The sequence below is a fragment of the Buteo buteo genome, chromosome 14, assembly GCF_964188355.1.
Source record: "Buteo buteo chromosome 14, bButBut1.hap1.1, whole genome shotgun sequence".
Taxonomy (NCBI): Eukaryota; Metazoa; Chordata; class Aves; order Accipitriformes; family Accipitridae; genus Buteo; species Buteo buteo.
Window position 1 is genome coordinate 4,773,037 of NC_134184.1, and position 16,498 is coordinate 4,789,534.

The 16,498-nt window shown below is 39.4% G+C and overlaps 1 protein-coding gene across 1 annotated transcript in view; it reads right to left on the reverse strand.

Moving 5' to 3' along the window:
* Nucleotides 1–16,498, reverse strand: part of UBAC2 (UBA domain containing 2) — a 105,095-nt gene that overhangs the window by 7,516 nt on the left and 81,081 nt on the right. Inside the window, exon 7 of the mRNA XM_075045927.1 lies at nucleotides 14,254–14,499. Coding sequence (XP_074902028.1) covers nucleotides 14,254–14,499 — 246 coding nt within the window. The remainder of the gene's footprint in view (nucleotides 1–14,253; nucleotides 14,500–16,498) is intronic.

Below are 16,498 nucleotides of genomic sequence, written 5' to 3' on the forward strand. Positions count from 1 at the left end.
TGCAAGAAATAAGAGAGAGGAAAAAGCAAAAATGGATTCCCAGTGCATCAGCAAAACCACATCAGGAAACTCAGAAGCAGCCCAATCTTCAGGATACCTGTGATTTGCATGCAAGTGATTACTTCTGTGACACCAACACGACTATTACAGACGCACAGATCACCTCACCTAACTTCCACCTATTAAATAACACTGCAAAGTCTGGCTGTGTTCCAGTGCCAAAATATTTTGTAACTACAGAGTAATAATACAAATACACTGCACTAACATATGTATGGTGTTAATCACAGAACTGAAACTTTTACAAGACTTGAAGCTTGGTTGTTATAGTAAGACATTTAGAATATAAAGTACAAATACTAAAGTACAAGCTTTATAATTGTCCAGAAATAATTAATCCTCATTTTATTAGCTTAAACAAACTTTTTTTAAGGGATTTTGTGTCACACCAAAACCACAGGCCCTGCAAGCAGGGAAGAAGAGCAAACCACAAATCTCTCTTTTCTATACAGTTTGTTAAAACACTTTTTGCAGTTTGCCTTGTCCTTTTCCTCCTCCCCTGCTCCCTCCGTTACTATGGAGAAGATCCCCCTCCCTTTCTGTATGTATAGGACAGGGACTTCCTTCCTCTAGTTGCTCTATTTTAGTTCTATAATGTCGTTTCTCAGAAGACCTTCCTCTTAAGAGGTTTTTCTTTTTTCTCTCAGCGAGGGCTCTTCCTGCCTTTATGTACCCCTAGAGCATTAAATGCTCTCTGCTCAATCAGATCAGCAGCAGCTAAACCTGCTCCTAGACCAAAAAAAAAAAAAAAAAAAAAAAAAAAAAAAAAAAAAAAAAAAAAAAAAAAAAAGTTTATTTAGTTTTCCAGCCCTTTCCTTTGTTTTCTTCCTTTCTCTCCAGAGGAGACCCAATCAGCCCAGACACCACAGGGGGCAGTGCAATAGCACGCTTAAAAAAACATTTGGGGAGTCACGAGATATGAAACACTGGCTTGTGAACTGTTCCAGTCCCTTATATACTAGAGCACATTTTTCCCTGTGAAGATGTGCAATAGCTAGGAGTCATCACTGGTTTTCAAGACATAGTTTCCACTGTTCGTGATTTTGAATTTAAAAAATTATCATGTGTCTACATTTCTATTTAGCGTACTGCGTAAAACATTTGCTTAAAAGTCGTGAGGTTTTAACCAAAGGATTCTGTATAAGCCTTGCATTAGCCAAACAGCATAGTGTAGTAAAAAGGAGAATTGGTTTGTAGTTTAAACCCAGAAAGGGATGTCAGACCTTCTACTGACACCATGGCACTACTCCGTGGTCTTAGAAAATCACATCCAGTACTTCCCCATCTATAATTTCCCTTAATTCAGAATTATGTTGAGTTTTAGTTCATTAACTTTGAATTTCTGAAAGTCTGCTAAGCTCTATAGTTCAGCAAGAACACTGCACTAATGCTGCTTTGCCTGTTTTCATTCTTTTGAAAAGACCTGAGGAAGAGAAAATAACACTACCACAGGTCATTCACATTCAATTGGTGAATTGAAAAATGCCAACAGGACTATGAGATGTTCCTTTGAAGCACCAGAAGTCATACAGAATAATGTATATGAAATACAAAATCTACAATAAATGTACTAATTTAGCAGTATCCCAGCGTATCTGAAGACTGAAATAAACGTACCTTTCCAGCTATGCCCTCAGCTTCAATACTGAGCTGCCTATTCCAGTTTGGTTTTGCATTGTCCCTGTCTTGCATGCTGTCACCTAACACTACAAAGAGACTTGTCTACTTCCTTAGCCTAAACTTACAATGCATTTTAAATTAACATACGCAGAATTCATTGCTTTCAATAAAAAAAAGCAGATTCCTTACCAAGGTAACTATTTGGTTTTGAAAGTTTACAGCAGAGACCTTGATAAACTACAGATGTGGACTGATGTATTCAGAAGAGTTCCACATGAAGACTGCAAACTCTTTCCCAGAAGTAACAGACTAGAAAACTTAGATCAAAATACTTGTGAAAAGATCTTTTTCAGTTGCCCTCAGAGTATTTCAATTACCTTTGGAAATTGCGACAAACATAACCCATCAGTTCTTAACTATAATGGTATATGAACACTTCTGTTTAGGATAAATCCCAACTTTATGGTCCACTTCTCATCTGTGTATTACTTTACAAACTGCACCAAAACGAGGCATATTAGGCTTCTTTATCTTGACTGCAAGAAAACTGTTTCCCCTCACAGACTTGCCTCTAATTACATGATAGACATGCACAAAGTCAGGCTCAAAAGAGCAGAGGTTCGGGGAATGGCAGCAGGAACTATGGGACTGGTACTGTGGCCAATCCCATAGAGTAAAGGTAAGGAAAAATTAGGAAGCGCAGCTAATGATTCACATCCACAGAAGATGGAGATCAAGGCTATTGATTTCCAGTGTGGATGGTGACTGTGTAAAGACTTTCAGACAACTTTAACTATCACAGCAGAAATACATGAAGATCTGTGAAGTTTAATTTGACCCAAAGCAAACAGCAAAAAATGTCTTAAATTAAGTAAATATCACAAATTCCAGTTAAAAACTGTGCAGAAGGAGATTTCCAGACCAATACTCCTCCTTGCCTCACAGAAATGATTTTGCAGACGTCCCCTTCATAATTTTACAATAATTTCTCTATTACAGTGGTTTTGACCATGCTAACAGACTTACTCTGCGAGAAGTCAGGAAGATTTCACATGAAGATATCCAATCTGACGCATTTATTTAAGTCATGCTTCTAAACCAACTGAAAGTCCCTACTGGGGAATCAGCAAACAATATTTATGCATTTCACAACATACTTGAGCCCTGGCACCAGCACCCAACAGCACGGATGAGCTCGCACCCATCTCCTTACCCTCCACAGGAGCCTTGTCTCAGGTAACAGAGCTCTCCGGAGTGGTCCAAAACAGAGGAAGAAAAGGAGCTAATAATTAAGCAGTGAGAATGATCAAGGGTCCAGCATGTCAGCTCCTTTCCTGAGCAGCACCTTCAGCGAGAAGTGTCTGCCAGTCTAATCCATTTAATGAAATCCAGGCAGTTCTTCTATGATGCTGGTTTGTCCACTTGTTATAAAAAAAAATTAAGTTTAATACTAAATGGTTTGGGGGCTGGGACTTAACATGACTCAGGAGTAGGTAAGGAGGATGCATTAAACCTCTTACATTCAGGGCCAGCTTCCACAACTGACAGACTCAGGCTATCTTGCACTGAGATTATCTCAGGTGACATTTTTCTTCGTCCTAAATCTTAGGTATCGGCGAGCAGCAAGCGCAGGTGCCAGGCAGGTGTAGGATCAAGCCTAGAAGTCAAGTCAGTGGGTCAGGAGCAGGGAGGGAGATACACTGGTTGGCACATGCGTATCCACAAAGCTCGGCAAGGACCAAGGGCGAGGAGCTGAACTTAAAAGCAACTCCCAGTCAAAGCGGGTGAGGCCCCAACAAGGCTTCTCCCAGGTATTTCTAACCACAAGCCTGCTCCGAGGCTGAGGAGCTGTACTGTACCAGAGCTGCCCTCAGCACAGGTAGCCAAACCCCTAGAGAGCCTGTTGGGGCACTCGGGGACACGATATAAACCAATGCCTTCCCCCAGTCAGTGCTCTGGACAGTAGCCACTTGTCACATTTTCGACGCAAAGGTAAGATTTCTTGTTCATGTCAGCTTCCTTAGTCCAATTTTTCCATGTCCAATTGTGTGAATGTTGCAAGATTTACTAGAGCAAAAGGAAATTTTTTTTTTTTGCATTTAATTCTCCACTGCTTTGTTTGTGCTGCAGGATGAGAGGCTCAAGGCAGCCCCAAGCTCACTGTAGTCAAGCGGCTGAAGGTTCCCATCAATTTGCATGCACTGCTCCCAGTGCCTGCAGCGGGATGCTGTGAAGAACATCTAGTCTCCGTTGCCAGCTGTCATACTTGTTTTCCTGGTGTTAATCAGAAACTCTGTTTTGAAGTCCTGACTGCTGCGCTACTAGAGACAAGCACTGAAAAATTCAGTCTACAGACTATCACTCATAAAAATACGTTATACAAATTGGTGACTGGACCCTTATTTCTGTCTGCAACATAGTCTTCCACATGTCAGCAGGAAAAACACTTGACAAAAAGACTGCTTCATTAATTATTTGACTACAAGGGTGTCGGACACACCTAAGAAAGGCCCCTATCAGCCCTTCCTCCTCCCTTACTCCTAGGTTGTAAATTTTTAACTAAAGAAAAATTCAGTTTCCTTCGGTTTAGCAGTGCAAAGACTGGGTTAATCAGTTGATTGTAAATTCTTTGTTACTGCCTGATAGGAGACAAACATACCAAGGAGACCATTTTATCGGTCTCTGATAAATCACTACTACAAGCGGATTAGGAGAACACTGGTGATGTTGGAATTTCTGTTACAGGAAGACAACAAACCAGTCCCAAGTTTAGATGACCAAAGAATGAGATTTAACAAAGGACTGGATTAAGGGAATGGGAAAATAGCAGCTCTTCATTGCAGAAAAGGTTGTAAGGAAATGCCATATTGATGACTTATTCTTGGATAGGTGCCAGGGCTTTACATACTGAAGTTGTGCCTTATGAGGTCACATCCTTGATGTCTTTTTTTGTTTTGGGTTGGGGTTTGTGTTTTTTTTTTTTCTTTTCTTTTCTATTTTTTTTTTTTTCTGGTGTCTGGGACAATACTGTTTACAAGTATCCTCCTTTCCAACAAAATAAGGAAGAGGTATCTAGAGCTAGCAAATGTCTCCATATAGCCTGCTAAAACGCCAGTTATGCCATGTCTTTTCATGTAATCTCCTTCCTCTCTTTTTGAAAAGCAGGTCTACCTGCTTCCCACATACATACCTGCCGTGGCATATTTTGTAAAAGCACTTCTTATCCAAAGCTTGACAATTAAAAATGTTGTATTATGGACAATTAACAATATATGCAGTTAACTAGCTGTCACATCTGCACATACTTTAATTAGACTAATTTCAAAAGAAATGAAATAACATGCTTTATAAAAGTCCTCTTGAAAGTGATGCATGTGGTTAAGATATTTTGATAACGTTATCTCATGTATATGGTTAATGCCAACTCGCCATCTGTTTGCACAAACAGGAAGCACCTCCTGATATCTGTCCTGTTCACCTTTTCTTAACATAACAACCGCAGCAAGAGAAAAAAAAAAAAAAAGAAAAAAAAAAAGGAAATTGCTTTGCATTTCATCTTCTAAAGTAACATTTTTAAAATTTGCTACTCTGCATAAGAGCCATTACTTGGTACAGACATAAATATCATCTTCTTTCATATAAAGCTTCAATTTAAAAAAATTACTGAAAGCAAGAAACACTTATTTGCTTTTCAGATCTAAGTTTTTCTACAAGTTATTGACTCCAAAGTACACATACTAATGATATAAACAAAGAAAAAGCATAGCCATGAATGACACAATGATACCTGCTGCCCTGAACACTGCGTAAGAAAGATCAATGGCAATGCTGAAATTTCCAGTAGACTTATTCAAATGTCTAGCCTGCTTTTTTCTGTGAGGACAAAACTCTTCTGGGTTTTTAGGTTGTTTGTTTTTTTTTTAATTTTTTTTTTACTTTAATAACTTCCTTCTTTTGAAAGAGAGTAGAAATGTAACAGTATTAGTGTTCTGAGCATCGTTCTTAATGATGGAAAGAATTTTTCACCAAGGAAAGCACTACAGCAATTTCTAATGATATTCCAATTTCCTCTGGAAATTTATCCTACAGACAAGTCTCTTTAGCCAAGAGGCTCTGTCTCCAACTCTTAGTTGCTGCATCCTGAACTTTGATGCCTGCACTGTCCCAGAGGAGTTCACGTTTCACAGAAGTTCAGAAATCCACATGTGGTCTTTTCTGAAGCCTGATCAGCTATTTCCTTTGAAATCTAGGAGGAACACCTTAATCTGGCCTCTGAGGCTGCCTGAGAGACAATGGAAGGCATTTCAGCACAGGCACGATGCCTTCATAGTAGCAGAAGCCAGAAATGCCAACGGGGAGGCACATCTGCTCCTTGGAGCTGCCTCTGCTACGGCATTCCAGCCAGATGCGGACAGCTGTGAACGCTTCCTCGCGTCCTCGTGCATGCCCAAGCTCTCGGCCCCGTAGACCACTGCTTGTCGCACACGACATCAAGGGGTGCCACTGTCTGACTCAGACACACGACTGGCTGGCAGTAGGTGAAGAGGTATGTAGGTACTCCCAAAAACTGGCAGTTAGCTCAGAACACTGCAAGACTCAGACTACTCTGCATTTAACCTGTTACAGTAAGGGTAAATACCTATTCTGTACCAAACTGTGCATCACAGTAACATTCACTTTTCATACTGCTGTGATGCAGTAATTCAACCAGAAAGTGATGGATCACTATGGCAAGAAGAAAGAAAGATATTTCCCATCAAGCAGAAGTTGAAAGATGGCATTTTTGAGAACGGATGTTATTCATTCGTCCAACATCAGGGAAGTGTTGACCAGAACTCTCAGACTTTGTTTGCAATAATAAATGAGGATTTGGATCTTCTCTAGACAGCAGAGACAGGTCTTCAACCACCTTTTCAAAATACTTCGTTTTCCAAACTTCCTGGCTTCCCTTGCTTGTGTTCTTCATCCAAACTGGGTTCTTGCTGGCGCTGTGACATCACAGATATGGTCATGGCTACATCAGTCAAAAACATGAATCCATGTCATACTATTGGCAGTGGGTCTTGTCACTTTTTCCCCCAGAAATCTCAGGTATATATTGAAAAGTAAGTTCCCATTATCAAAAATTAATCTTGTAGGTGAGTGCCTTGTGAGAGGTGAAGCTGTCGATCGTAATCACCGGCTAAATTTTAAGGAATGACATGATTTGGAGCTGTTCATATGTTTGGCATTCAACACTTGCTGAGCGAGATAATCGGGAGGGGGGGTCCAGTGAGCCAAATGCTGATGGCAGGTCCACCAGCATGAACTCGCAGTCTGTACTTGAGGAAATAATGTTAGCTCCGTTTTAGACATTTTACACAAAACAAAGACAGTTCTAATCCTTACTACATGGCTCTTTGGATGTTGACTGGTGACAGTGGACTGTCATTAAAGCATTATGATTAGACAGATAACCTTCACTCACCTCCTGTGCACAAACCTTTCCAAAGAGTAATAAGTAGAGGCAGAAAGAAAAGTGGGAAATCAGAGTTCCAAAATTGTTTTGATTTGACAAGCTGAGATAACAAACACTGGGCACAAAGAAAACTCAAACCCAAATTCTCCAACATACTAGCATAAACACATACCGGAGTATATAAAGGGCTAGCCTATGATGACGTAGGGAAAAAAACAGATTAGCATCCCATTTTGGGATGTAAAGATTCAAGTTCTGTCTTAGGTTGCGAATCGGAGGGGCTTCCATTTGTTGACATCTCAAAGTCAACATACAAGGATGGTGTCATACTTGCAACACTGTTCCGTGAAACTTTTTTATGTTGTGCCTCTTAAAGGTAGTGCATTAATGAACGACTGGTGTAACCGGCCTGCAGTTGTTATGTGCTAATATCAGAGTTCTAATCAGAAAACCTGAATACTAAGATGGACCACTTACTATCTGAACTACATGCCTCTTGTTTACTACACGCTATGGAAGATGACACTAGGAAATAGAAATGGCCCGTCAAGACTCTCTCAGTGCAGACTGCAAGGACAGCAGAAGCAGCCCTGGAATCCAAAAACCAACCACCCTCAAACTAGATGCCTTATTTGCCCCATGTTCAAAGCCAGAAATGAAGTGACAGGTACAGCTAAAAAGAAACTTGCCTTCTGTAACCAGGAATTGGTCAGACAACAGAGAATTAAATACTCTGGAAATGCTTGGGGAGATTTGTACACCAGGAGGTTTTTTATGGGGAACTGCCTCAGGTTAAATTGTTAGAGGAAGAGAATACAGAACAATCACGTAAGACAATAAACATACTCTATTTCTCAAAAATATTTCCTTTGAAATAAAACAATATTTTGCTTTAGGAAGCTGTCCAACCACTGTATCAACCACTGATTCTCCAGGGAAATTGATTACAAATTAATCAAATTCAAAGGCTATAGTTCAAAAGCCCAGTCAGACAGAAAGAGAATTTCATAATTCCAGCCCAAGAAAAAAATGATAGTTCAAAGTGTGAGTGGTGTGCTACCAAGGAGTAGGAGTCAGAGATAGTTAGCCTTGTGACTGTGACAACTGGCTGTTAATGAGACACATTCAGCTTATTCTAGTGGTACTACTAGTGTCTGTCAGCTTGTGGAATTGCCAACTTCCATGAAAAAGACAGAAAAATAAAGTGGTAGTCTGTAGAGGAGGGAGTCATAAACTGTTCATTACCTGGATCAACACTCTGGAAATTCATCATTTTTAATTTCACACCTAGAATCCATGAAAAAAGTTATTCAGAAAAAGAAACCAGAAGTATCTAAATAGCAGTGGGTTATCAACTGCTGCAAATCTTACTGAAGTGAAACACTAAAAAACCAAAGAGTTCACACATGCCAACATCAGCAGCACATGCAGTTTTTATACTCAACAACTTCTAACAGTAAAGCTCCCCTTTTGAAATAAAACCAGGATTATTCTCAGCACAAAGAAAACATTATTAAACAATTACAGAGAATAATCAGGAATAAAATGCCAGAAGAGTGCCAAAAAGCAAAGGATGAGTCAAAGACTCACTGAGGTCTGAAGGAGAAAATTCTGTTTTCTCTACAAAAATGGAAGCTGTCTGTGATTTGAAAAAAGGCTCGGGGTGTGTCTACTCGTATATCGGCATGCAGAGGAAGGGAAGAATGAAGGAATACTGAATCTAAATTTAGCCACCACGATTACTGCTGCAGCATACATGCTTCATTCATGGGCTGAAATAAACCCATAAATCACTTATTAGTTAACAGAATTCTTTAAAAATATGATGTCAAATCTTGTACACACATCTTGGGAGTCTGAGCTCGAGTAACTTTTTTATCCTATTGGTACCCCACGTGTAGTTGTCTGAAGTTTATGGCAAGGTTGCTAAAGACAGTTTCTATTCAATTATGTCAAAAATCCCAAAGTAGCCTCAGGTAACACAGACTAGTTGGAATGGAAGCCTAACTAGACAAAAAGACTGCATAACACTTGGCTGAAAATCTCACCCGTTTATTTAGGTAAAGCAGTGTGGTAGATTCCCTCCAGGCAATGATGCGTACATCTGTGGAACAATACGAACAGGCTGCTTCCATCCAAAGTCCTGGCTGTAAGAGCAAGAGTTTATATGGAGCCAGCAATGTATAAAGGTTGCAGAAGGTCTTCAGGGTTCAAAATGTCTGTTTGAAGGTCTTGTTGTTGGTACTCAAACTTGTGAAGTTATTCAAGAAGACTTCATCAAAGTGGTATCTCTCAGTGCCAGTGGGAGAGCTAAAGTATATACTCAGGTCTGGTTCTTGCACTACTTTGATAAAGCAGAAATGGACTATCTGGGAGTATATTCACTGAGGGATCTTTTTCTACCATTGTGAATGAGGATAACATTCCTGAGGAGGAATTCTTGGTGCCAGGGAAGTCTTCACTCCATTAATCTATTTTTTCCCAAGGTCAGGAGTTTACCACTTCCATATAACCAGAAGGTAAACGAGTGATCGAGCCTTACAGTCCGTAGTTGACAAAATGTGAAACTTGCACATTTCTCAGGATATGAGACTCCTCATAACAATAAAGCACTCAGTGTGCCTACCCACAGAGCATCCCTCCAGTGTCCCAGGAGAAAGACATCTAACAAATGAACAATTAGAGGAAGTCACATTGTTATAGAAGAAGTCTGGTCTTTGCAAGCAGTAGAATCTCATACAGAGATGCCATGTGATATGAATCAAAGGAGAATCTGGCCTCACTGAAAAGCAATGGCAGCTGGAATAGAAGAACAAAAAGACAGGAGGCAAAAGACAAAATAAGCTTAAAGTGGACAATAGGGCAGAAAAGAGGTAGTGAAATGAAGATTTTCATATATGGCTGTAGGGATATCACACAGTCTGAAGCAACCTGGTGAAGCTCTTTTCTGAGCCAAGAAATTTAAGAGAAACCAGTAAGCAGGGAACATGGTGTCTTCAACACGCTCCACACGAATGAAGGAATAAATGCTCTGTGGATACAGAAAGCATTTTTATAAGGCGAAGGGACTGAGGTTCATACACTGCCCCCCCCGAATGGGCAGAGGGATGAGCGCTCACTCGAAGGAGAAGTGGTACTCAGCTGCCAACAGAAGGCGCTGACCACCTTTTCTGCAACTTTCCAGCACCTTCCACATATCTGTCTTTAGTAACAACAGTGTTGTCAATAGTACCTAGGCACAGACTCCTCCCTTATCTACTTATCTACTTGCAAAATATCTGCCAACCTCCCTCCAAGTTTCTCAATAGGAAGTGAAAGTCAAGTTGACTCCCTGCTGCCACACTGGTGCACAGATGCAGCAGCTGCTTCCCTTTTCTCACGAGGGCTTTCATTTGGGTTACAGAAAAGATAAACTTTAAAAAAATGCTGGGAAATGAAAGAGGTCAAGAAATAGAAAAGTCAGGAGAGAAAGACCAAAACGTTCATTGATATTACAGTATCAAAAGGATAAAATAGTGCCCAAAGACCTCAACTACATCTTGTCTGAACAAGAGAAAGGCAGGAGGCATCCAACCCTAAAATCCTACAAGCTTCATGATGCATTAGCAAATGATTACTGGTGGTGAGACACGATGGGAGAGAACTTTCCCCAAAATGAAGAAGCATTTTGTACAGGAGCAAATACAAAGTATGGGAAACAATGGAGATGAAGGGGAAAAGATGATGAAAATGTGAGAGGAAAATGGCATAGGGGGGAATGAAAATGGGAAAGTGATATGAAAGGCAAAAAGAGATCAGATAATGGGAAAAAAAGAAAAATAGGATAAATTATTTAAATTAGGAAACAGGATAGACAAAAGAGTGGGAAAGAAAAGAACTAAGAATCTAAAGTTTTAAAAGCAGTAACAAAATAGCAAGCTGGTGTTTTTTGAGGGGATGAATACATATGGTACACGTTTTATCCTACTGCCTCAAAAGGTGCAGGGAGGTGATGCTCAGTAATTCTCTATTTGTGACAAGTTCATAATTTCTCAGGATTTTCCAGGGAAGAAAAAAAAGAACAGAAAGTTTTCAATATGCACGGTACCATCTGTTTAAGGGCTGTATCCACAGCAACTAGAAACCAAGACAAAAATCAGTCACCATGTAACCACACTCCCCCGAGAAACTAGCAACGTAAGATAATTTTTTCAGTTTCTAACAACATACTCAGACACAGTACCACTGAACATTTAAGGGCTAAAATGAGGTACATCAAGTAATGAAATTGGCGGTTTATGTTCAAATTCTACCCCATATTCAACCTACTCCTCGAGGTTATGGGTGTCTGACAACCCAGCACTCACATGCACAGCTCCATGCTTCAGGCTCCTCCAGACCAGAACACTGTAGCTAGAGAAAGATTGGGAAAGGTAAAGCTCGAAGAATTGCCAGTAAAGAAATTCTGGGATGGTTGGAGTTCGTTGGTTTTTTTGGCTTTTTTTTTTTTTTTTGTAGAAAGCATCCAAAGTGAATTTTGCTTTGGATAAAAGAGCTTAGTGAACAGCAGGAAAATAAAGATAAAATTATTTACATCCCAGTATCTTGGAGGTACAGTAAAAGCAACTTATGAGAAGTTTTTTGCCCAGTTTCTTTCCCGGTTATGGGTTTTTAAATTATTTTTTTAAACTCTTACTCTTTTTGTGTTGGCTTGCATAACTTGTCAGGCTCGCGTTCTTCAGAATTTCTTGCAAAGACCTGAAGAATAAGCTTACTACAAAAAGCATCTATGTAAGAAAGGGGCCTCCTTATGGCCAGAACACTTTCCCATGCTATGCGGACAATGGAGCACCATTAAAACCACCTATCACGTTCTTGTGGTCTCCTTCCATAATGCTACCAATATACAGGGAAACTTCGTTGTCTCTTTTCTCAAGCAGATGAACTGAAGAGCAAAGGAGTAGGAGGAATGAGCAGAGCACCTTCTCAAGCAGCAGCTAAACAAAATTGTTGCACTATGGCATATAGAGGAAAGTTAAAGTTCACTTCCCTCACCAAACAAAACATAAAGCAGGGGAGAAAATGTTAGTTTATCTCACTTATGGCACATTACCTACAGATAGTGTATTGGGACTCCACAAATCTGCACAATGTTCTTTGAGAATATAATTCAAGGCCATATTTGATGACTGATAAACACTTTGCAGCTTTTATTATTTTCAGTTTCACAAAGAAAACCTCTCTAAGAAACTGATCTGCATTCTTTATCAGCTTGACTCCCACTGGTAAAATTATCATCTAAATTCCATCTGTAACGTGATCTGTTCAACTCCACTGTCTTCAAATTATACCTTTCCAAGCCTCTGAAGGCAAAAGAATTGCCCAAGTACAGCAATCCAGAAAATGGTTTTCAATTTTTTAAATATTATTTTGAGATTGAAATTAGCCTGCTTTTCATTTTTACCACTTCATCTCAACATTTGTGAATGATGCTTTTCATGATTTAGTTGATGGCCAGTAAATTCTGTGACCGAGTCATTAAAAAAAGGCTAGTTAAAAGCTTTCATGACACAACTTTTCTGAAGAGCCTCTCTGAAACATTCATACATTGATCCCAATGCCTTACGATCACTGGTTTCACAGATTAGCGCTATCAGTTAACTAAATGCTGCACTCAAGTTAAATGCCAAACATGCAGGTTGTTACTTGAAAGTGTTTCGGCAACTTGTAAAAGGAAGCATCTTACTGATGTTCAAACAATGTTCATTTGTTTTATTTAAACCCCTCCACCTTTTTAAAGAAGTCTATTTGAAGTCAAACATGAAAAGACATTTTTCCACTTTCATTGTTCATAGTCTAAGGAAAGGAGAAGATGAGAAGATGTTATCAACTCTTATCATTTACCGTTCTGAACTTATTTACCACATTTTGCAGTTAAAGGTATATTATATAAAGATAGTCCTTCATAACTGGAAATTGCTTCTTCCTCCCATCTGAAGAAACTTGGCTGCACTCCTCCCAGCAGCTTGTAGCCCAACAGACACTTTTAATGCATTTTCTATTACAACGGCAATGTTCAAGAATTGAGTCATTTCTAGTTCAGTTCTTATGCTAAAACTGATTAATGTTCTAATGGGAATTGAGAAAAGTAGATCAGGATCTTTCCACCTGAGGAACAATTTCATCAGACTGAAACGTTAAGAAATTAAGGAAAACAAAACTACGTTATCAGGGACTGGAAACAAAGATTCATACCCCAGTTGTTGGCCAAAGCTTTATGCCATCACACCTCTGATTCTGGCAACCTATTAATGGTAACATAGCTATACCTACTTGCACTACACTACCTCGAATACAAAGAGAACTTGTGTATTAGTACAGAGCTGTGTTTCAGACAGAGGAAGCTCAGTAAAGACCTCAAATTACTAGGCTGTGATTAAATTATGAGCAATATACATTCACATAGAGCAATGCAAGGCCTATGTTGTCCGCTAGGTTTGATAAGAGTAGTAACACATACATCTAAGATACAGGAAAAAGTGAACTGAGACATCATCTGCCTTGTTTTACTCCCATAAAACACCAAGTATGTGAATATCTGCATTTGCTGGTTTGACTAAAACAGAGAAAATAAAAAGCCTCTGCTATTCTATTCAATAAGGAAATAAAACAAGAGCATTAAACATGGCATTATTACATTATTCAAAGTACATCCGCAAACAAAGGAGTTACATAGACAATTTTCAACCTCTCTGAAAAGGATGCTAACAATACAAATACTCAGAAGAGTCAGGAGCATTATGACTTCCTAACTTTCCACAATGGCTCTTACTAAAGATCACCAAGAGGCAATCACTTTACCTTTCAGCCTCATTTTTGGTGAAAGAATGCCAGAAGTGTCGATATCCTTACAGGATTGCCTGACATTCTGCTTACACTTTGTGAAGCAGTTTTAACATATAAAGCTATATAAAACACTTAAATGCCTATTAGCAGTACAACAGTTTATGAAAAACTGATGGAGAAGAATAAAGAAATACATTCTTTTTAAGAAACAGGAACCACAAAGGATACATGAACCAAACATGTATTTTTCCCATAACTTAACATAATCCTTACAGAACATATATCAATACCTGCTGCTGCCTTTGCCGCCTCATTTGGGCAACCTGAGACATCATGATCTGACGATCCAGTAACTCCATTCTCTGCTGCCTCTGGATGTCAACTGTTGCTCCCATTCCCACTCGAACTTCATTCATTGGTTCCGCAGATGAGAAGATTGGTTCAAGAGTCCAAGAAAATATCTTTGCTACCCAGCTGGGCACACAAAGAATTCGATGAACTTTTAATATACTGCTATTGTAGCAAATACCAGAAACCTAAAACCAAAAATGAAATGTTAAAAAAAAAAAAAAACACGAAAAAACTTAAATACATCAAATATACTTTGTATTTAGCTGCAGAGAGCAGTTGGTGTTTCTGTTTTTTAAAGCACTTTTTTATTATACTTACCCAGAGTTCTCAGACAAGAATCAGAGAAAGGATAGGGGATTTCTTTACCTCCAACTTCCCCACAACTACAGACTGTTACTTTCTTAAATTTGTGTACTGCATTTCCTATGACTCAGAAAGCTTCTTGGAGTTTTTTGTTTCCGAATCTGAGGCCAAACCAAGAGACCCTTTCTCAAGCAGGTCAAATTCAAACAAAATTTTCATTTCTAGTAAAGGAACTGGTCAGGGTATGCTGCATGCTGACCTGAGAAGATTAAGGCTGCCCTTGAGGATGCTGAAGCATTGTAAACACTCCCTAGAAAAACAACCCCCCTTAAGGATTCTGCCCCCACCACCCAAGTCTCTCCTTCCCATAAAAACAAAAGCAAAACTGCTGATTTGAAGTTAAATCTAAGAGTATGCACAGACTTATTCCAAAAGGATCCCATCTACCTTCTAGGAGAAAAAAAAAAACCAAACAAAGGTTCAAAAACCAGTTCATTAAAAACTGTGATATTGAAAAAGCCAGTTTTTGTGATGCCCTTCTCCCACCTATAGAAAAACACCTATTCCCTGCGTTCACACTCGTGCTTGCCTTGGGGCTTGATTTCATTTCAGATTCAGGAGGAGCAACAGAAATCCATGTGCCCCATACATAAATGATCTACAGTAATCATTCAGCCATCATTTTAAATCTCATTATGAACCCCTAGCACTTAAGCCCAAAGTAGTCCAGCAGAAAGGCCAAAGTTCTTGCACAAACTCAGAGTCTGCATTCTGCTTTATGCCACATTTCAGTATTTGTGACTATTTACTGTCTGTTATGCCACAAGAATTATGCTATGACAACAGTGTGAAATGAACCGGAAGGGATATGAACGCCCAAAAAATCCGTAAACATACCCAAACAATCCAGTTATGCTAGAAGCAATGTAGAAACTCCACACCTGAGCTATTTAACTGGGGTTATTTATTTTATCTCACTGACATTTGTATATACATACCAAATGAATTGCTGCACATGCAAAGACAGACAGCATACAAAAACGCAACATTCTTTGGGAGGGGGATATTTTTCAGATTATTTACAAGGTTATCGGTAATTATGCAGTGAGATAATGAGACGTAACAAAAATACATTCTGCTTTGGGAAACGCTGATTTTCATTTTATTCTACTTTCATTTTATGACTGCTCTCAGGGTTGGATATAACACCAAACACAGGCTACCATTCTCAAATGAGAAAGAACAGTTTTAAACTACCCTTAATCCCTTCAACCTTTTTGTGCTATGAGGAAGGAGGTAAATGGGATGGGATAAGAGGAAGGCCATAATCTCTGGCATCATAGTGAAGGCTGCCTTTCACGAAAATTTTCTGTACTCAAAGAAAGGTCCTGACTGGACTCCTGGTATGACAGGGTGCTGGAACAGAAGCTCCTTCATGACCTCAGAAATTCTTTCCTCAGCTCTAGTGAAACTGTTCCAGATGGCTGTAAGCCCACGACCAAAACTTGTGCACATCAACTGGAAACTAAGATAGAACTATAATAGCCAAAGAGTAAGTGGAGGAAAATTCGTACCACTTCTGCAACTCATCTACTTTTGGTATGTAGTGCTTGAGGTATCTACCTAGCAAGAAGGTCCCTCAGAAGCTAACCACCTGGTCCCAAGACAGTTACGTAGATAGGTTCAAGAAAACCTAGATTACAGGGCTACCAGGAAAGTTACTTTTTTGGGAGCAAGAATTACTGAACCAGGTTGCAAATATTACACACACTTTTAATCTGATGATTTCTTAGATGCAAAATGCATAAGCAGCATTAGAACCTACAAATTATCTTCCTTCCTCCCACCTTGTGTCATCAGGCTATGGAGCCAGGCCTCCTC